General features: G+C 36.7%; 1 protein-coding gene across 3 annotated transcripts; it reads right to left on the reverse strand.

The window, feature by feature from the left end:
- Positions 1-1,204: 1,204 nt before the first annotated feature.
- On the reverse strand, positions 1,205-21,008 carry LOC306860771 (arf-GAP with GTPase, ANK repeat and PH domain-containing protein 1-like; the record flags this gene model as incomplete). 3 transcript variants are annotated; one of them, XM_079402666.1, is made up of 19 exons in its annotated part: positions 1,205-1,959; positions 2,824-3,091; positions 4,024-4,246; positions 4,361-4,451; positions 5,351-5,499; positions 5,742-5,801; positions 6,051-6,188; positions 7,010-7,117; positions 7,217-7,400; positions 8,340-8,444; positions 8,592-8,672; positions 9,086-9,229; positions 10,050-10,165; positions 10,256-10,390; positions 10,469-10,610; positions 11,763-11,848; positions 11,960-12,047; positions 12,455-12,513; positions 15,443-16,454. In XM_079402666.1, 19 exons carry the CDS (start codon positions 16,452-16,454, stop codon positions 1,753-1,755), a joined length of 3,396 nt encoding a protein of 1,131 aa, XP_079258792.1. In that variant the 3' UTR covers positions 1,205-1,752. The 3 variants fall into 3 exon arrangements, with proteins under 3 accessions (XP_079258792.1, XP_079258793.1, XP_079258794.1); XM_079402667.1 differs by lacking the exons at positions 5,742-5,801; positions 15,443-16,454 and adding an exon at positions 20,667-21,008; XM_079402668.1 differs by lacking the exons at positions 5,742-5,801; positions 15,443-16,454 and adding an exon at positions 20,667-20,946 and having other exon boundaries at positions 7,253-7,400.
- Positions 21,009-23,031: the final 2,023 nt, after the last annotated feature.

A 23,031-nucleotide genomic window follows, 5' to 3' on the forward strand; every position in this document is an offset into this window, starting at 1 on the left:
TTCAACATGAAGTCATCATATTTTTGTGGTTTTCAAGTCATCTTTGATTGTATTAAAAATAAAATAGTGTTTAATTTTTCTAATATTGTATAAATAGTACTAAATATGTGACCTGACAGCATTGCTTTTGTGTATTGATAGTTATCACTTCTAGTAGATTCAGGGATCTGTACATAATACAGTTTGTTTGTATTCTGATCATATATGTTCTTATCATTTTTGGATCAAGATGTTTAAGTGTGATTATTAAGATCCCACTTTGTATCCCACTGTTTTTAAAAGCTATCATGTAACCACAGCAGATATCCTGTTCTGAGATGTGTTCCGATGATATATCAATACTTAAATGTGAATCTTGAATAAAAGCTTTGTAAACAATACCATACACACTGTTTGTTGTATTTGTTTTAATACAGTAATTGATTAATTCAATGTATTTGGTAGGTTTAGGTTTTTGTCACCTCCGTCAGAATAATATTTTGATAATATTTCATTGTGATATTTTTTATTTGTTAAGGAATTGTTGGTCACATGTGAAAGTGTAATCTGTCAGCTAACATGAGAATGGGTTTTGAAATGTTAAAAGCATATTGATTGCTGTTGAAGATAAAGTTATAACATTATATTATACAGTCCAAGATAAAAAGCACATTTTGATAAAAAAGCGAAAAGTTGGGAGGTTGAATCAAAGCATAGCTCAAGGTTTTATTTTTTCAATATTGCACCGTTTTGTCCCACTTTAATGTTTTATGTTTAAGTCGATTCATATGTTTCATTCAGGAATCTCTCCATTTTGAATCGTGACTTTCTTGCTTGAGCAATTTACATTATTACAATTTTAAAAAATCATATTGGAATATAGGCTAGAAAGGAACATATTGGAAAAGTAGGTGCAGCTAAGCAAACCCACGTTGCTGACTATTATCGAATGTATCCATGAATGCAAAATGCAAATATGAGATAATAAAGCCAAGAAACATTAGACAGTCTTTACATGCATTATGAGCTCAAAAAACAATAAGAATATTTTAATGCACAATATATAAAAGTCATATTATTCTGTCACTTGACATTCATGTTGACACGTACAGTATGATAGCAAAATGTATATTTTAACCAGATGATTTGTCTGAAAATAAACAGGCCTTCGATGATGTAGAAAGATTGGCTTTTTGATCAAAAAAGATGGAGACTTAGCAAGCAGTGCCATAGAGAGGTTGAAGATCAGAGTTTATTGTCTATAATTTTTAGAAATGATGCACAATGACAAATACTATTTCTTCTGAATATAAACATGTTCTTACATTACATTACCCCCAGCCATGATGTCTATTTTAAAGAACGATGACAGTCATAACGGTAAATACATTCCCTCAGATTGTTTTGGGAAACTCTCAAACTACATTTTATCTTGTAATGAATCTATTGTACAGAATATTAATCAGCATATTATAAATAATATTGCTTTGTAGCTGTTAAAACAGTTTCCATTTTTTGAAAAAGGCATGTTGAAATTTTGTAGCTGTCATTCTAAGCCTTTTCTAATATGGACAATTAAAAGTTTCTTCTTTTCTCTTTACTTTTCCCTTTTCTGAGGAATCCGCAGGGATAAACATACAGTATATAAATACAGCGTTGTTGGTGATATCCTGGGACAGGAATTCACAGACACACAGAAGAACACACAACTATATATGAAGAAATAAAAATGGTCCTGGAGAAAATGTTTATATGATCATGAATGTTCATGGGTTACGAGACCCGCCTCCTGGAATTGACACGTCCAACACTGGTGATGCTACTTTTGCGGGACAGAACAGGTGTCGGGGAGGTGGGCGACGTCTCATCGGGGCAGCCGTGTTGGAGAAGAATCTCAGCACACTCTTTGCTGCCGGCTTGGCGCGCCAACGTCAGTGCGGTTCTACCTTGCGGATCCTTTGACTTCACATCACTGCCATACTGTTGAGAACAATTAAGCAAAAAACAAAACAAAAATCATCAGAAATGTGCAAACAATGCAATCCTGAAAGTGCAAGAGTTAAAGGAATGATTCACCCAAAAAGAAAGTTCACTCATCCTCAGGCCATCCAAGATAAATTTGTTACCAAATCACTTGCTCACCAATGGATCCTCTGCAGTGAATGGGTGCCGTCAGAATGAGAGTCCAAACAGCTGTTAAAAACTTCACAATAATCCACAAGTAATCCACACCACTCTAGTCTATCACTTAAGATCGTGTGAAGTGAAAAGCTACATGTGTGTGAAATAAATCCATCATTAAGACGTTTTTATCTTTAAACCTTTGCTTCCATCTAAAATTCGAGTCCTCTATCCATATTATTGCTTTCTCTAGTGAAAAAGTTATCTCGTCTGAATCTGGAGTGAAATATTAACAGATGTCCAGAACAGTTCTAAACAAATATTTTGGTGGATTTTGATGTGAGAGGACTTTTTCATTGGAGGAAGCATTATTATGAATTCATATTTTAGCAGGAAGCAACGGTTTGAAGTTAAAAAGCCTTTGTTTCTGACAAACATGAGGATTTTCGCTTAACAAAACATTAATTGATGAACTGGAGCCATGTGGGTTACTTGTGGATTATTGTGATGTTTTTATCAGGACTCTCATTCTGACGGCACCCATTCACTGCAGACGATCCATTGCTGAGCAAGTGATGTCATGCTAAATTTCTCCAAATCTTTTCTTATGAAGAAACCAACGCATCTACACCTTGATGGTTTAAGGGTGAGTACATTTTCAGCCAATTTCCATTTTTGGGTGATCTATTCCTTTAACTCAAAGAAACAGGCTCAATAACTCACCCAGACCAGCAGCTGCGTCATGACTACATCGCCCAGCTGGCAGGCTGCATGTAAAGCGCTGTGCTGCTGCTGTGCTGCTCCCTCTGGCGGGACGTTGATCGCTTCCTTGGTGCTGTGTGCGAGGAGCAGCAGAAGTTTGGGAAGGTCTCTGTCGATTACTGCTTTAAGCAACGAAGTTGACATTGTGTCCTCTGAACACTGAGCCGGCAAGGGCGACACAAATGCCCGCTGTTCATATTTGGCACGGATCCATGACTCTCTCTGCTCTCTGAGACAAACACAAAGCAAAAGCCAAATTATTATCATAGTGGCTAACTGCATTAGACATTATGTCTTTACACTGTCATGATGAAGACTGCTTCATTGCAATTTGGCATTGCATTGCATTTTTATGTTTTTGGTTAATGCTGCAAAACAATCATTTCAAAATCATTATCTTAAAACAGGTTTATGCATTTAGAAGCAAATTTGTTTGAGACGTACAAAATTGTGTAAGAATTATTTTCAGATAATGTATTTTGGATATAAGTGGTTCATCTGCCACTAGGAGGTTTGTAAACTTGCTTCAAACAGAATGAACAATTTTGGGTCTTTAGGACATTTTCAATAAATTAATACTTTTATTCAACAGGAACGCATTAAATTGATCAAAAGTGACAGTAAAGAGATTTTAACATTGCAAAAGAATTCTTGTGATGTTTCTATTCAAACTTCTACTCATCAAAGAGTCCTGAAAAAAATGTACTCAGGGTTTCCACAAAAAATATTATGAATATAAGCAGCACAACTGTTAATATGTTTCCTGAGCACTGATTTCTGAAGGATCATGTGACACTGGAGACTGGAAGAATGATGTGGAACATTCAGCAATGCATCACAGGAATAAATTACATTTTAAAATATATTAAAATAGAAAATAGTTAAATTAAATTGTAATAATATTTCACAATATTGTCGTTTTTATTGTATTTCTGATCAAATAAACAGAGTCTTGGTGGGTATAGAAGAAGTATTTCAAAAACATTGAAAAGATCTTAACCCCAAACTTGCAAAATTTGCAGCATTTGTTTCTTAGTTTTTTTTTCTATTTAGTTGTGCATACTACATAATTTTTTTCTGCTCTTCTTTGTGCCTCTTTAAAACAAATATGACTGAAGCACAGTCCACAATGACATTTATTCACAGTCAAAGTCAGCTCACCTTGTTGCCTCAGGTGTCAACTTTTGGCGCCCTTGGGTGCAGGTCTCCCAAATGTTGTTGGCCATATGGTTGCCTATAGCCGTAAGCACTTTTGTGAGTTCACTGGGCCAGTCGTCCAGGTCTAGTGAACGCACACGGGACAGGTGCGTCCCCAGGTTCCGGTGTATCCCCGAACACTCGATGCAGATTAGAGCACCAAGATTAAGACTCGCCCATGTTGGATCTGCAAGGACACCGTAATGTTCTCATATACTGAACAATGACAGAGATCTCAACATACAGTATTTTATGTTGTTTACATTTCCACTACAAGACCTTATTTCAGGACAGCACTTACTTGGTGCTCCACAGTCCACACAGAGGTCGTTCCCTTTGGCATTTCGAATGGCCTGCAGGGCAACAGCTTCACTTTGGCTGTTCCTTCGAGCCTGAGAGTTGAAAAGTAAGTCCATTATTTTGTAATATTACAGGGCAAACTGTTCATATGTATAGTATATTGCTGCCTAACATGATTTATGTAGGATGAATCAGCATCCTTTTTGGTCTGGAAACAATCAAATTAACAAATTATTGCCCTTTTATTTTAGTAGAAGGAAACTGTTAAAGGAATAATTCACAATGAAATTATGCTTAAAATGTACTCAACCTTAGGTAGAAATGTAGCATTACATCAATTGCTCACCAATGGATGTGAATGGGTGCCGTCAGAATGAGAGTTCAAACAGCTGATAAAAACATCACAAAAATTCACAAGTAATCCACGCCACTCCAGTCCATCAATTAATGTCTTGTGAAGTGAAAAGCTTTGTGGTTGTAAGAAACTAAAAATTTTCTCTGGTGAAAACGTCATCTCGTCTGAATCAGGAGAGAAATAGTTCAAGGATAGTTTACAAGCGAAAACAGTGAAAAACCGTTCTAACGGACTGCAGTCGCGTGGTTTGCTTGTGGATTATTGTGATGTTTTTATCAGCTGTTTAGATTCTCATTCTGACGGCACCCATTCACTGCAGAGGATCTACTGGTGAGCAAGTGATGTAATGCTAATTTCTCCAAATATGTTCTGAAGAAGAAACAAGCTCATCTACATCTTGGATGACCTGAAGGTGAGTAAATTTTCCCTAAATTATAATTTTATGGTGAACTATTCCTTTATACAGATATACTGACCATAGGAAAAAATAAATGGATAATTTAATGGCCCTTTTGATACTTATTGCACATAAGTGCAAAAGTGTTCTCAAAAGCTTATAAAGGTTTGTGTGGTAAATGTTTAAATGATATTTCTCATATTGTCAGGCTGATAAAGATCAGATACATTTGTATTTACCTTATTTCTGCTCTCACAGTTCTGTAGACTTGCAAAGATCTGGCTTTCGATGGCCTGAACCCAGGCGTCCCTATCCTCTTGACTTTGGGCTTCGAAATGCCAGCTCTGTCCTGTGCTGGATATGATGATGAAGTCTGTGCTCTCCTCTTCTGTTTGGGGGAGAGCAACAGTCATTTACACGAGAGGAAGGGATCAATAAAAACACCCATAATGTCCTCGGCCTAATGTATCGTCTCAGTATAATTATGTGTTTGAGAGAGACAGGAACACAGACAGAAACACTCAGACCAATTTGCTGTAATCTAATGATGTGACAAGAGATGGACACATACTGCAGAAAAGACAGCGAGACAGAGTCAGCTCAGCCACTCGTTTCATACATTCACGTTACCTGTTTTGTTAATGTTTCTCAAGCTACCAAAGCTTTTTAATTTCCACATTTTGCGCTTGGCTTGCGGTGCAAGAAATTAGTCCAGGGCGGCAGAGGATAAGAGGAAAGAAAGGAAGAAAAGACAGGAAAGAAAGAAGTAAAAGAGATTGTAAAAGGACCTTAAAGGAAACAATTAATCAGGCCCACATTGGAAAAGAGAGGAAAGCAAATTCACCTTAACTATTCACCATAGTACTAATAATGATTGCTTTATCAGTGAAACTGAATCATTGTGGTGTCTGGCAATCTTTCATAAAACTGATCTCTTACCCTCAGCCTGCCCAGCCGCTGCGTCTCCTTTCAAGTTAATACTTCTGTTTCGTTTCTTCTTCTTCCTGTCGGTCATTGGAGAAGATGGGATGTGGTCCTTTCCTAAAGGAGGACTTGTAGCCCCCTCAATACCCGAGTCTGTTAAGATGATACAAAAAAGATGCCAGAAATTTCAAAACATTTCCTGCAAAAGATTTGTAACCATTCTGATGATGTCCACACCCAAAATACAATCACATTTGTATTAATTATATTGAGTATATTTAATTATAATAATAATAATACAATAGCATTTTAAAACATTTATTATTTTATTCATAAGGTATATTTCATATTTTATTTTTTTTAGCAATAAATAATATTTACAGTATCAAACATGGACATTAACATTGAATGTAACTAATAAAACTAACACTGGCATTCATGAACCTTACAAATTTAGAAAAAAAAAATAGAATGATGCACTTTTGTAAATTTCATTGAGTAAAAATGAACTGTCAATGAATAGATCTGCATATGAACCAACAACTGAATGTTGGAAATAGAGTGCTGATGAGCTACTGTCATTGTCCAATTAGTAGCATTTCTACTTTTAAAGGAATAGTTCACCCAAAAATGATAATTTTGTCATCATTTACTTACTCTCATGTCAAATCTGTATACGTTTCTTTCTTATGTTGAACACAAAAGAAGATATTTTGAAGAACCAAACAGTTGTTGGTCCCGATTGACTTCCATATTAGGGAAAGAAATACTATGCAAGTCAATGGAGACCAACTATTTGATTACCAGCTTTCTTCAAAACATCAGAAAGAAAATCATACAGGTTTGGAATGATATGAGGGTGTATAAATATTGACAAAATTTTCATTTTTTGGTGAACTATTCCTTTAAATAATTATTCTTCAACACTCATACAGAAAGAATGAGTGGAAACTATAAATACAATATTTACGTACCCACACTGAAGCCTTTATTAGACACAGATGACGGGCAACGTTTCACCTTCTGATCATTATGAAATGACAAACCAATTCTTGAAGCCTCTTCTACAGTCAGAAGATTTGCTGGAAAAAAAAAACAGAAATCATGGCATTGAGAAATCTTTCAAATTACTTTATTTGTGATCGAGTACATTTGAAAATGAGAGGAAGAGAATCATTTACATGTAGCTCCCCCTTCGGATGATTGCTTGTCTTTACCGAGTCCATTTACACCGGGCACGGGGACGAGAGTAGGGCCAGGGGACGGTCCGCCGGGAGTAACTGCACGATGAAGACGCTTTCCTGGCACCTTCACTGTAACTCGCAATAAGTCAATCTCCTTACCTTGAGCGTTCTGCAAGAACTCCTGCAATCATACATATATAGTATGAGCAATAGTTACACAATCTAGAATATGCTGCTTTTCTACAGCCAAAAATAGCACAACATAAAAGCTTTGGGGTTTTGAATTGGTTTTAGAAATACTATAATGCAAAATAATGCAAGTACCATTGATTTTTTTCAAACAAAAAAACCTAGGCCAACAAACAGAGTAATATTTGAAAACATTTTCTGGATTTTAACCATTACAACCAAATGACAAATCCACACCCAAAATATAATTATAAGCAATTATAATATAACAATATACTGCTGCTGTCAAACGATTAATCGCGATTAATCGCATCCAAAAAACGTTTTTGTTTGCATAATATGTGTGTTTTCCGTGTATATTTATTATGTATATAAAAATACACACATGTATATATTTTGAAAATATTGACATGTATTTATATTTATATTCATATAATTTATATTATAAATAAATATATTTAATATATAAAAATAACATATTTTCCTGAAATATATACATGCATGTTTGTGTATTTATAAATACATAATAAATATACACAGTACACATACGTATCTTAAGTAAACAAAAACTTTTATTTTGGATGCGATTAATCGTGTGACAGCACTAAATATAACATAAAATGATTATATTATAGAATTCTATGAATTCTGAGTATTTTCCATTTAACTTTTTAAGGCAGTTCAACTTGACAATATATAATAATATAATATAATAACATAATAATATAATAACAATTATTCAATAATTCTTTAAAAATATGAAACAATAAAATGTAATAATAAATAAATAAAATAATAAATGTACTCTACATGCAATTAATAAAGCAAAAAAAAAACCCCAGCAAAATGTGATTATAAAAACAAGCGTACAGGAAGCATTTAGTGCTCTGTAAACAGAAAACCCTATGAATTGCAAAAGAGCCTTACTCACATTTATATTTGAATGATACATAAGCATGCCGTTGTTTGACAGCGTCACATACTTCTTCTTCCACTCCTTATTTAAAGAGCGTTCACTGCGTTTCCACAAAGTCCCCTAACAAAGAAAAAGCATTCTTTTTTGTCAGAATGCAATGAGATTCAGAGATTTTAAAGTGTCTTCTACGTGTCCAAACACTTTCTGGGGCTACTGGGGCCACACAGAAGTCTTATCCTCGAGTCAATGCTGGCATCTTACACTTACCTGTTTAATAAGAATTGATCGATTGCTCATGTCACTTCTGCTATCAGAAGCTCTTTTTTCAGAGTCACTCCCGCGACGGTTCTAAAATAACAGACACGTTGAATAAAGTACAGATAACATGAAGATGAAACACATAAAGGAAGGAAACAGATGTGACTCATGAGATGAGGTGAATTTTAGAGTGACAACGAGAGTTCACATACAGAAACTAGGACTAAAGATATAGTCATGCTTCTTCTTTATTATACAGCATTTAAAGGTGAGGTGTGAAATTTCTGCACCAAAAAGAAAACAATGACTGTTTTTGAACAGGTTTCCCAGTCAACATAAAAAAATGACACACATCAGCTCTGATATATCAATTAGATTCAAGTCCAATTGTATTTTAAAATATATGTGATATAATATCAAATTTTCTGTATAGTTTCACTGGTGTTGCACAAAATCTACCTGGCAAGATTTGATTCTCTTTGTAATGAGCTCAAAGAACTAACCGCAAATAAAGATGTCCGTCGTCGGGGCAGATTTCTTTGCGAGCCCCCGTCTCCACTTGCCCCACCCCGTATGTCTTTGTGACTTATCACAGGGGTAGAAGGCAAAGAGGAGGGGTAATCACTACTCTGTCCCCCATTACTGGCCTAAAAGAGGATGATGGGATGGAGAGAAGAATGAGACAGAGGTTGGAATGGTCAATGTTGTAGACAGATGGATGGAGACAAGAAAAGTTTCACAATGTAAAAAAAGTGTAAAAATGTGCAATGCATTGGTCTGAAAATTTAATTGAATACATTTAAATATGTAATAATTTATAATTGATCTATAATAAAATATAACTGTGTAGTTTCTTGTCCAAGAAAGTTATTTTAATTATTATAAGTTATTATAATTATTTATGTAATTAAAGTTCATACCACAGTACTGACATAAAATTCAACCAAAATGTGACTAAATATCTGATTTTCTGCATAGCATATAATATTTAATGAATCAGATCAGAACATTTTGTCAGAGCAAATTTTTACACTCGGCAATATTGACAGAACAACACCATCACGGTATTTAATTAATGAAAATACTTCACAAGAATTATAATGATAAAAGTCAGTCTCACAAAGAAATGTCCAGGTCATATTTCAATAAATAAATAAATAATAAAAAATGTATATATAAATAAACAAAAATTGTACAAAAAAAAAAGTTTAATTTCATTTATTATATAAATTTAAGTGACAATTTTCTCCCCAAATTTGCAATATTGTAGTGCAAAAAAACAACAAAAAAAAAATATTTAAAAAAAGTTAATTTACTATGAGAAATAATAAATGCTTATAATTTTATTTCACAAATGTACTTTTTTTGCATTACAGTAATGATAATTAGATTATTATGACCCAGACATTTTTGACAGCTTTCATGAGATCATCCAAGCATCAGACAGACTCGTGAGGCCTGAGATACCTGTCCGGGCCCTGACACTGGAGTCGAGGCCCCTGAGTGACTCGGGGAGTTTGGGAGAGATTTACAGGAGGCCAGAAGGGCGGCTTGCTTCTTGGCAGCGACAATCTTGTGAGTCACTAAGTGGGAAACAAGATTGTCCAATCAACACTTGCATCCTGTTCAAAAGTATTGTGCTATTTTAGCCCCTATTTTGAGACGAAACTCACTTTCATTAAATACTCTGTCCACATTAAGTCCATATGTGGCACAGGTCTCAAAATAAGTGCAGCGACGCACATCTATACACAGCTGCTGGACTCTCTTGTCCTCAATCACACGTGCATTAGTGCTGCTAATCTTATCTGCAGGAAGAAAAACAAACATAGAGCGTCATACCGCTCAATATATCACCCCGAAACCAAGACAAAAGTAGCTCTTACCTTGCGTTCCAACCGCTATAATGGGGATTTCTGCTATGTTACGATGTGCGCTTAGCTCACTGTATTTCTTGTACACATCCTGGAAACTTGCTTCATTTTCCAGACTAAAAACTAGGATGACTCCATCAAGCCAGTTGCAGATCTACAATCACAAATTTAGGAATGAAAAAGAGGGAAAAAAGGAATAGCTTTTTAAGTAATAGTTCAACCAAAAATGAAAATTTGCCGAAAGTTAATCACCCTCAGATTTGGAGAAATTTTGCATTCATAATAGCCAGAAGCAATGGTTTAAAGTTAAAATGCCTTAATGATGGATTCGTTTCTTGTAAACCTGTAGCATTTTGCTTTGCAAGATGTTAATTGATGGACTGCAGTCATGTGGATTATTGGAGTTTTTATCAGCTGTTTGGACAGAGCGAGAGATTTCTCCAAATCTGTTCTGATGAAGAAACAAACTCCTCTACATCTTGGATGGTTTAAGGGTGAGTGAATTTTCGTCAAATATCTGTTTGAACTATTCCTTCAAAGCAGAATACATTACTGTTCAAACGTTTGAGGTCCGAAAAGTTCCGATTTTATTTTCAGAATTCAATACTTTTATTTAGCGATAATGCTTTAAATTGTTCAAACGTGACAGTAAAAATATTTATATTATATTGTTACAATTTAAATAATTGCTTTTCTTTTGAACTTTCTTTTCATTAAAGAATCCAGAAAAAAATTCATCAAATTTTCTGAATTTTTTTTTTTTTAAATTAAGCAGCTGTTTTCAATGTTGACAATAATAAGAAATGTTACTTGAGCAGCAAATCAGCATATTAGAATGATTTCTGAAGGATCATATGACACTGAAGCCTGGAGTAATGATGCTGAAAATTCTGATTTGGAATCACAGAAATAATTCACATTTTACAATATATTCAAATAAAAAAAGTTATTTTAACTTGTAATAGTGTTCTACAAAATTTCAGTTTTTGCTGTATTTTTTAATCAAAATCTAGCCCCAAAATATACTCTACATGAATATGTACATGCAAATGTTTCTTGCTACGCAAGCTCAATTTTATGCATAATTCAAAATGTGTCAGAAGCAATTCATAAAAAAAACATAAGAATGCAGAATTCTTATTATTTCCTATATTCGCTATTACGTAATTGCAAAAAGTCTTCTTCAGTTTCTAGTTAAACACATCTGGTTTAATGGGCCGGACAACTACTGTTAAGTATAAAAAGAGGAAGATGCAAACTTAAGCCAAATTTCTGTCTCAAGTGTACTTTGCAGAAATGAACACACCTGTGCATTTGATGGGCCAGATTCCTCTCGGATCAGCAATAAATGACTCTGTCCCTCCACCAGCACCTCTTTTTTATACCTTCCACCTTCCAAAGAAGAAAATAAGGACAAAAGCGAAAGATAAGATAACAATAACGCCCCTAAATGGTTAAAATGACAGTCCTCATAGCAGAGATGAGAAACAACGAAGTTCTCACCCTCATGTGACTCAAGTGGAAGATAACTTCCTGTGATGAATCTGTTTACCAGAGCAGATTTTCCGCTGCGAATGCTACCCAGAACCCCCTGTATGCGGCAGAAAGATAATATTCTTACTCCAAAAAAATTAAATTTATATCAGTATGACATTGTTGAGATCTCATCTGAACCTTCTGAGGACACATATGAGACAACTAGGGTCTTTTCTCATGAGAAGCATAAGCAGGATTTAAGCAAAAGACTCCATTTATCCTCTTTTAATTTTGTTGGTGTTTAGAAGAAACGTTTTGGATTTTAAAGAGATCTCATTTCAGATTTTTTTTCCCCTAGAGGCAAAGATGTATCTTTACTCAACAGTATGACAAAAAATTAAAAATAAATCTTTTTAGTGCACTTAACCAACTGAAATATTGTTTTCATAGATGTATGCCTAAAACGATTTGAAATTGTTGTTTACATGCTTAAGGAATTAAATAAATAAGTGTTTTTCTCACCAATCGCAGTTCTGGAATAGCACGAGTTAGGGTCCATTCCTGGCTATTGGTACAAGATGCTGAAAAAAAAGCAAGTCAAAGTTAACTCATAACTTCAAATTAGTGACAAAAACACCTTTCCCCCGTGCTATGACACTGCAGTGTGTTTGAGAGGATTTTAATGTGTTTTTGTGTTTTAATGTGTTGCAATGCAGTTTCTAAGTGGTTTTGGGTGGTTTCCAAAGTAAAAAAAAAAAAAAAAAAAAAAATCTGTCCCCAAGATGTATATTCTATATTTAACAGGGTGACCCCTTTTGATAAAAGTGCTTGGGTTAGTTTTACCTGCAGTCACCAAACTCTCTAAATACTAGTCATTAGCTCCGCACAACAGGAAGCAGGCTAATTCAGATTGAATTTGGATTTTTTTTCAAGCTTTCAAACACTCCTGGGAAATGTGATCATCACCAAACTTAGTCAACATTACACCAAAACACTGAAGATGGCGAAACAGACTTTTGATACCTCGAAAGGTGTTGCATTGGCATGGTATTAAACCAATGACAAAAAGAAGGTAAACAGGAAGAGTCTCATATCTAATTCAGATCAATTTGGGGTTCTATATTTGGTCATATCCTGGTCTGCATTAGAGGTGCTTAGCAAGCGCCACTAATAAAAGTACAACAGAAAAATAGATGAATGAATCATATTACAGAAAATGGAATGGGATATGTGCTGATTTATGAATATTATGTCTCAGTAGATCAGCTACCGCATTTCTGTTTTCCAAAAAAGATCTCTCATATTGATCTACGGCTTAAATCCCCTCGTTCTAACCCTTGATGTCAGTGACGTGAAACTTCAGATGACTCACTTACAGGAGGAGCGAGTTTGACATGATTTTATGATTACATGGTAATCACAACACTCACTGCGCAGCAGAATTAATGACCTTATCACGTCACGTCTCACCACGTTATTTTTCGCGACTATCAAAGTCAGTTCAGGCCTAAGGCTGCGTTCTGTTTCTTAGACCAATCTGTGTCCATTTAAACACAGATCAGGCGTTGCCCTTCTGTTGCACATTTCTATGCTGCATCGAAATGCATTTTGATTGTACCGTAGCCTCGGATGACGGTTCATCTGGAGGTGTTATAAATCTCTGATAATTCACAGGGCGTGAAGGACTGCAGGTGTATCCGTGCAGCAGCGAGCATGGAGCTCCCACACCCCTCTCCGCTTTATATTGGAAGTCTTAGCACACGCTCGCTATTTTTCACCAGCAGTTCAGACCCGGCACCCAGTGATAGACGGGCATGTCACTTCATTTTTTTTGTCTGCCTTCACAGCTGTGGGTGCATCAAGCGGTGGATGAGATGCTTTTGTTCGGTGCAATACACCGTGGACTGATTAAAGCAGCTCACGACGCACAGATGCAGGAGTTCACGGCTTACGATCTGAGTTGGCACTCATGCCGTTTGCAGTTTCCTCTCTCACGCGCCACCCACGACACAACGGAAGAGGTTTAACCCCCTCCAAATTCAGCGCAATTCTATGAGGTCATTGTACGGCAGGGCACATCAGGAGTCGAGCCAGTGCGGTTAGACAGTGCGATCCTTATGTGCCATATACTACACGCCACCCCCTCCATCTAAACGGACGCTCTATGTGTCAAATTCTAAAGCTGGTCTCTCTCGTTTTCAAAAGGACCCCTCCTCGCATACCCTCACTCCCATTCATTTCATCTGTGGCTCGCTCCCTGGCATAACACAGGCACACAACAGGCAACTCTCTCAGCAGCCCTCCCTGTTGCCATGACAACCCCACCTCTAGCCGCTGCTTCTGTTCGGAGAACACATACGTACATATTTTGTGTGCGCATGCGTTGTGTGTACAGACACATCAGACCTTTTGCTCGTAGGATGACCACACACCTCTATACTGAGTTGTGCAATTGAGCAATTACCAATTATATCTTAGCAAATGAGGTGCCTAATTATCAAATCTATATTGTCGAGAAATATAGACGTTTGAAATAAATCCTTTGTTCAACAAGCTCTGAATATAAATGAGTCGAAGGCATCTCTGTAACATTAGAAGCAAAACCGACTTACTTCGCTCGGGTGGGTTTGAAATGCATGTGGCAAAATTGAACCTTATCCATCCAGCTGCCTGTGGATTCAGATACTGCCTGCGTCTAAAACCAATGCTTCACCTCCAGTTTAGACTGATAAAATTCATGGCTGGATATGGTTTGAAATTAAAAGGCTGGTTTTGAAAGGATTGAAGCTTCCATGAAAGAATGAGATCAGAATACAGGAAGTGGGTGGTACATCAAAGATGGGATTAGGATGTTGGGCAAAATTATGATGCCTGTGGCATGGGTTTTATCAAATTTGTTTCCCATTCCAATTTTTCCAGTGCAGAAACAGAAACAGTAGGGGGTGGTTATAAAGAAAAGACTAGGATGCTTTCAGCGTCTTAAATCTACATCCCTAGGCATTAGAATTAATAAAACCAGAATTCCCCTAAATGTGTGTATAGACTTCCACATGTCAGTTTTTAAAATAAATGTGAACTTAAACAAGAAGACACTATATCAGTTGAATAAATAATAAAAAGTGTAATCAGTCCTCATGTCATTCCAAACCTGTATGACTTTCTTTCTTCCTTGGAATACAAAAAAATGTTTTTAAAAATGCATTTTTTCCAGACAATAAAATTCCGTGGGGTTGAATATTGTTTTAAACTCTTTCACTGCATGGATAAAAACACTTAAAAAAAAAATCTCCTTTTGTGTTCCACAGAAGAAATAAAGTAATTTGGGTTTAGAATGGCACCATTTTGAGGTGAACAATCCCTTTAATGTAATTGTAGTATTTTGAAAACTTGTAGATGCATTGCAGACGTTCATATACAAGGAAGCCCTCATTAACAAAATGTGAAACAATCCTACTTCTAATTATCTGAGTGTTTGAGTTGTGTATGGATGAGTAAGTCATGTACTCCTACCTTCTTCCTCACTGGATTCCCTCTGAATGGTGCTATAGACCGGGGTCACAATGGTTGCACTGGTTGCAACTGGAGTGCTCTTGGTAAAAATGCCACTAATAAATCTTAGCATCTTGCGGTCACGTGCTGAAGCCCCCTGGGACTGAGCTGTTCTAAAGTCTGCTACCATTTGACCACCTTTACACTTCAGGAGGTCCTCGGACAGACAGTTCAGGTCACTGTTGTCCAAGGTACGACTCTTTCCTTTGCGTTGAGGCTTGGTAATCAAGGCGACAGGGGTCGGAAGAGATGTAGATCCTGCCTTTAATCTCTCAGCTCGAGGGCTTTGGGTTCGCATGGCTATGATGTCCCCTTCAGTGGGCCTCTTCATTCCAACACCCCCTTTGAGGTCTTCATCGCAAGGTTTCACTTCGCTTACAGCCCACGATGCCCGAAAAGATCCAGGAGTCGGGCTGGTTGGGGACTGGATCCTGGTCCGACTGTCCTTACGGTCAAGGCTCTTGGAGGAGGCATGGATGCTCTCTCTGGACTCCTTGAATTCACGGCCACCGCCATGAGCTTTAAGGAGCGACACGGGCCGCTGGGTCGCACGGACTGGGATGTCACCAAGATGCCTGGCTACATCCCGGGGGAAAGAGGTTTGAGGCATTCCAATGGACTCTCTGGCTCTTCCATTCTCCGTGGAGGGTGAGATCATTGATTTTTGGGGATGAACACCATCTGCAAAAAGTGCCTTGTCCTCCCTTGGGCTTTGGAGTATTTCCTGTTCCACTGAGAATTTGACAGATTCTCCAGCTTCCAGCTCAACAGCCTCACCCATTTTCTGTCGTTCCTGGCCCTCATTATTGGATCCAGCGTGCTTGAGATATTTCGCTCCATCAGAATCGTACACTGCTTCCCCCACAGCTGGCCTGGACCTCTCCAACTCATTCTCCTCAGTGGTTTCTACCTTCACCAGCGTGAGGGAGATAAGGTAGGTAGTTTTTGACTGTGACGTCCCGGCTCGGTTCATGTGGTCCAGAATTTCTCAACAGACCAAGGACAGAAAATAAATTCAAAGAGTCAAATAATCTTCTCCTTTGCTTGTTCAATGTCTTCCACAGCAGAAAGAAATCACAGAATAAGACAATTCAGGCAAGTATGTCAAAAAGAAGTGAACCGTGACCTCATTCCCTAGAGTGGGAAAAAAATTAGCTAATATCCTTTGTGCTCTTTCACAGCTTCATGTTTCTTCCCAGACTTCATCCTATTCATTTTGCTGTCCTCTCACACCTATTTTAAGCATGCAGACATGTGCCCACCTCTCCACACCTGCATGAAAAGCATGCTCCCGATTCCATTGACTACATTCAACAAGAGGCAGATTTGAAGGCAAAAATGACAATGCACGAGATAGAAACAGGATCGAAAATTCCTTCAAGGATGACAAAAAGTAAAATTACATCTGGGAGACATGCAGAACTGATAACCTCAGATCAAGGCACATCATTTCACCAACCTGCTCCACGGTGTGCGCAGGAGACGCTGACAGACTGAAGAGTCAAACTGGGGAGTCAGTCTACATGCCACATGTATCGGTGCAAATGGTCACGGCAAGTCCACAGAGAGAGATCCCAGTGTCCCCACACAGAGTCTATCCATCACGCCTTCGGTGATCGGTGCGTCAAGCAGTCGGGGATGTCAATAAAGCAGACATGCAAGACAATCATGCTTCGTTCTAGAGAGGAAGCTGCATCTCACGCCAAAGGTTTAGACGAGTCACGCATCATGAACAAGGGTCCCTCAGATCTCTCCAGTGGAAGGTCTTCTTCAAACCCACGCAGAACGGCACCGTGCAGGAATACCCTGCTCTCTCCATCTCCTGCTTCTCTCTCTCTCTCTCTCTCTCTCTCTCTCTGCCCTTGTCACCAGCCAGACAGCTCCCAGCCCCTGCTTTCCACAGCCTGCTACCCCCTCCTCTCGCTCTCCCTCCCTCCCTCCCTTGTCTTCTCCCTCTCTTTTCTCTCACTCGCACACTCTCTCCTGCTTAAAAAGCGAGAATCAGTGATGTGTTGAGGAATAAAGACAGACTGTAAAGCATTGAAGGTTCTGACAGGGAAAGAGGGTCAACCGCACAAGAAAAACACAAATATGTGGTTACATGTAAAACTAATCGAGACTGACACATCAATCAAGCAAATTTTGCACCAGTGCCGTATCAGGCAGCAATGTGCCACATATCACAGTCACAGTCAGTACAGTGATTCAGGAGCTGCCGTGTCCCCCCACCTTTTCTTTTCTAGACACTGAGCTTGCTTGTTACCAAGGTATTCCGAGGCTAAACTCCTCCTCCTTCATGCACTGATTCCATCTAGTCTCTGGCTCCCATTCTCTATCTCCATATCTTACCCCCTACTCTGTGCACTCACTGTCCTTGCCAAGGTGTGTATGAATGATTAGGTGATTGTGTGAGGGCATGCAATATTATTGACAAATTTATCGACTGATCTGTTTGTCAAGTGGGCTTGATTAAATTGTACATCGAGTAAATACTACACTTGAATTGATTCAATACACTCTCAGAAAAAAAGGTACAAAAGCTGTCTCTGGTGCAGAACCCTTTCAAAAGGTACTATGTACCTTTTAGACACTAATATGTACACCTTAGATACTAATATGTACCCTTAAGATACTAATATGAACCCGTTAGGGTACAAAGGTGTACCTTTTGAAATATCGCCTCAGTAACAGCTAGCAGGGATGAGAGTACAAAAAAAAAAAAAAAAAAATTGCTGTCCCATGCTAGACTATTTGGAAGTCTAGAGAAAAAAAAATACATCACCCCATTGAATTTATATATATATATATATATATATATATATATATATATATATATATATATATATATATTTATATGAAAAGTTTATTTGCAAAAACAGATAATTCAATTTTTTTTTAAATTTCTAAAATCTTGCTTTTTATTATGCTATCATGTTTCATGTTTTTATTGTGTTAGTTAGCTAGTATTTAGTAATTTTGTACCTAATCAAAATAACCCAAATGCATATATATATATATATATATATATATATATATATTTATACTGTATATATTTCTAAGAAATAATCATGTAGAGGAAGGAGTTGCCTTTTTATTGGCAGTCGTACTGAGTTTACAAATCAATAATATGAGCTATTGATTGCTATCAATCATGAAGACAGGTGTCATATAGAACACAATTCAACTGAACATTTAGGAAGAGGGCATTCAGTTATTTGTTTGAATGTCTCTCATTTTCTTTTCTTTTTATCGATTTGCTTCTTTATTGATTAGTGGATTAGTTACTATTACTATTGCTCATAGATCAGGTTATTTCAACAAACTCTTAAAGGGACAGTTCACCCAAAATTCCCCACTAAGATGTTTTTCAAAATATCTGATTTGTAATCTCTGTTTTGGAGATCTAGCACTCATAAATATATTTTCCCCTTTCTCTTTCTTCCCTAGTTCGCTGTCACTCTGCCTGTCTCCCACTCTCTTGGCTCCCTGCAGTAAGCAGCATTTAAATGTATCAGTCCTATTCTCAAATCCCTATGCTCAGAAGCCAACAGCAATGACTTCCCCTTCACAGTTTCCTTCACTTTTATTTTATTCCCATCAAGCATAATTTGAATCATCATATGACTATGTGGGCTACATAAATCATATTCAAAGAGCATCCACTTGTTTTTTTACTATTTGATCTGGTCTGTTCTGCAACTTTGTTTCCAGACATCATTAGTAATGCTGGTTACTGCAAGTGACCAAATGGAAAACAATAAAATGGGTTAAAAATCTAGGGACTATATGATAGAATTAATATCATAAGCAACCAGAATACCTCAGAGACCACCCAGAATATCTTAACATCACTGTGGCAAGCTTTACATACTGTATACAGTAATTACTGAAAATATCTCTTCTTAATTTTAGCTGTTTTACAGAAAAATAAAGTGTGAGTTATGCTTATAAAGTCTTCATATTGAGCTAAATTCTTAAAAACTAAAGGTGCTTGCCATAGAAGAACCTTTTTGTCTAAATGGTTCCCTAAAGATGGTTTATGGTTCCATTTTTGTTTCACAAAAGGTTCTTTGTGGTGAAAGAAGGTTCTTCAGATTATAAAAAGGTTCTTTCTTTAAAGAACCTTTGACTGAATGGTTTTTTGAGGAACCAAAAATAGTTCTTCGATGGCATCGCTTGAAGAACCTTTTGAAGCACCTTTATTTTTAAGAGTGTAGTGTGACGGATGCATAAAACGCTTACAAGAGGAAGTGCAAGGAGGAAGTAAATTATAAGGAGTATCAACAAACACTATATTAAAGATGCATTAGTGAGTGACACTATATGTTCTGACGCACGTCAATGCTTACAGCTAACACAGTATATAAATGCTTATAAATGTATAAAAGTTCATAACTGAACTTTATGTCCTGCTCGATGGATGCCAGATTAAATCAAATCAGACAACAAATCCCCCCCCACAAAAAGTAGTGTAATCTTATGGAAACTAAAAATAATTAGGTCAGATACTAAGTGTAAGAGTAGCACTCAATAGACAGGTGGTGCCTGAGATGGAGAGGATGTGGCTTTCGTGGGCAGCAAGAGAACGTCAGACAGGAAATGGACCAGCACTTCGTGTTCAAAAGCTTGCCAGCATGACGACGTCTCTAAGATCGTGCTAATGTTTCAACCTGGACCTCTTTAAATTAACATCCACGATTCTGATTCTACATCCGGACTGTAGTAACAGTTCATCCTCACAGTCTAATGGAGGAGCATGTGCATTTGGTGACGTCTGCTAATTCAATTTAACATGACTTAAAACATTTATGTTCCTTTTTGTCTGTCTGCCTTCTCTAAAATATACATTTGGGACATTTTATAATATGACATTATTACAAAGCTCAAGATAACGAATATAATATTGCAAAAATGGAACAATCAATAGCAGTCAAAAGCCTAATTCCTCACAAATGTGCATTTTAACTTACACAAGGAGCTTATTAGTAAACTTGTTTTCTTCTGAGGATGATCTAGATATGAAATATTATCAGAATCTGGCTCCAACATAGAGTTAAACTCAAACAGCATGCAAGTCAGTCTTAGACCCCTAAAGACCCTAAAGTCAACATCACACCTTGCAAAACGATATACGGGAATCTATCAGCAAGTGGGGACAAAATAAACAATTTCATGACAGCCTCACCTTGAATGCTGTGGAGGAAAACCTTTAGTCCTGTCCTGAGCTGCTGGTCCTCAACCCTCTCCAACTGTTTGAGAAATTTGTTTATGGTGTTTTGCAAGCTTACGTGTCTTCTCACCTCAGCTCTAATTGCAGTCGAGTTTGTAACTTTATTTGTGCTATTCATATTTAGACCAATGTGACTGCTCAAAATGCATGGAGTTTCTCCTGTAACCCATCAGCGTTTCCTGCCCGTTCTTTCATGTCAATGTCACGTACAGAAGCAGAAAGCTGTTCAGACTCTAGGTATGCAGCTCAGAGCAGTAGTTTTGCTTGCATGAATTTCCTCTCTCGCTCTTTCTTTCTGAATTCACTTCCTGATTTTAAAAAGTGTCACCATCTCATAGGCTGCTTTCTCTCGCAAACAGGATTTTGTGGTAAATTCGAGGCAACCGTTACAAAAAATAATAAAGACTTTGGTTTCAAACTGCAAAAAGGTTACAAGAAGACATACTCACGTTTATTTTCAGATTTAGAGCTGCAATGGTAAAACCTCAGAACTGATATGGGGAAAAAACTAAACATATTACGATACCACTGATGGGTTTGTCAGACAAGGGTATTTTTCATAAAGGTTATGTCAGGGCAGATTGTTTTCATGTTCTATATTTTTAATTATGTAATAATCAATTAATAGTTCGATTTTTTTCCATTTTTTATATTTCATATAATAAGCTATTTAATAGTATGTTCCTATTATGACCACTTATTATGATTATACTATAAGGTAAATTGGGGTTAATTGTCACATGCTGTTTGTCATTGAAATGTGTATTTTTTTGGCATTATTGTCACATTAATATCTGGGACAATATAAGTGTTACAAGTTTTATCATTATTACTTAAAAAAATGACTTAATTTAATATTTATAATATCTGTAATTGGCTTAAATTATGCTTTGAATTTTATATTTCATATAATATGCTATAATAATGGGTTACCATTTTGACAACTTATACCTATACAGGATGTATTCTTATTCTATCCTATACAGTGTCAACATTTTGTATTAAAAATTGTGCCTATACATAAACTGACATTCAGAAATAAACCTATCCTGAGAAATAGTAACTGGACTGAAATGTGTGACTATTAGCCTCAGCCTACCCTACACACGTCCATAAAACATAAAGTAATAATTGGCATTTATGGGAATTTCTCGCATGAGATGTAAAAACGTACCTAAATATACATTTTATAGTGTCTTCAGGGATTCATAGTGTCTGAATCAGAATGTGGGCCTGTCTTTATCATCAGTCCTCAATGCAGCATCTTGTGTCTCAGGCGCTCGTGACGGCAGAGGGCGGGGCTGAAATGTGACGTGATTTGTTGCTACTCTGTTCAGCCAATGATGTTTAAGCAGCACACAAGCGTCACTTCAACGCTGGTTTAAATATCAGTCAAGGAGCGAAGGCTCACTGTTTATCAGATCCCTCTTATTGTTATCTCAATGAACACATAGTAATATGGCGATGCATTAAAAACAAATTCACGTTATGCATTAAAATGATCACTTTTTGTGCTATAAAATACTTGCCTTCTCTTTCATGAAGCATGCATGTTTGCGGACAGGTGGGGAGATTTACTGTGAAACCGTCCCTGATTATGTGATTAAGATGCTTAAGGTTTTTAATAAAATGAGTATGATGGCTTCTGCGGACTACATTATGATAATGCGCGTGCGCTACTTGGTGGCAGCGTTTGCTTTCGCGAGAGGACAAGGAACGATCATTTTGTGATGGAAATAATAATTTAATGCATGTTATTATATTTTATGTTGATTAAATTATGTTTTATATTAATTTTAAACAATTCCTTTATTTTAAGATAAGATATTAAGATAAGAAAGCGCCTGTGTTTTCCCCCTTGAATATGGATTTTTATTTATTTATTATTATTATTATTTTATTATTATTGCTTAAACATACAAAAAAAACAATTAACAACAGTCAGAAAATTCTTAATACAATTCAAAAAAGTCCAAATAGCAGCATAACAAAAAATACAGATACACAAAATAAACATAACATGAAAAACAAGAAAGATAAAAACAAATAACGTCATCACGTAGTCCCTTGACATTCCGGCGTACATCATTTCGAAACGTTTCTGTATATAGGAACACATTTCTGTTTATTATGTTTTATTTCAGTTTTAATAATGGTAATTCCATGTGTATTAGTTCAGTTTGTTGCAGCCGTGATTCAGCTATTGAAATATAGTTATTTAGAACCAAAATATAATTTACATTGGCATTAAACAATGAAAATTGTCACTCCAGGGCCAGTTGCATAAACTTGTAAATGTAAACTTGTTAACCTCTATGTT

This window comes from Barbus barbus (genome assembly GCF_936440315.1).
Source record: "Barbus barbus genome assembly, chromosome: 41".
Taxonomy (NCBI): Eukaryota; Metazoa; Chordata; class Actinopteri; order Cypriniformes; family Cyprinidae; genus Barbus; species Barbus barbus.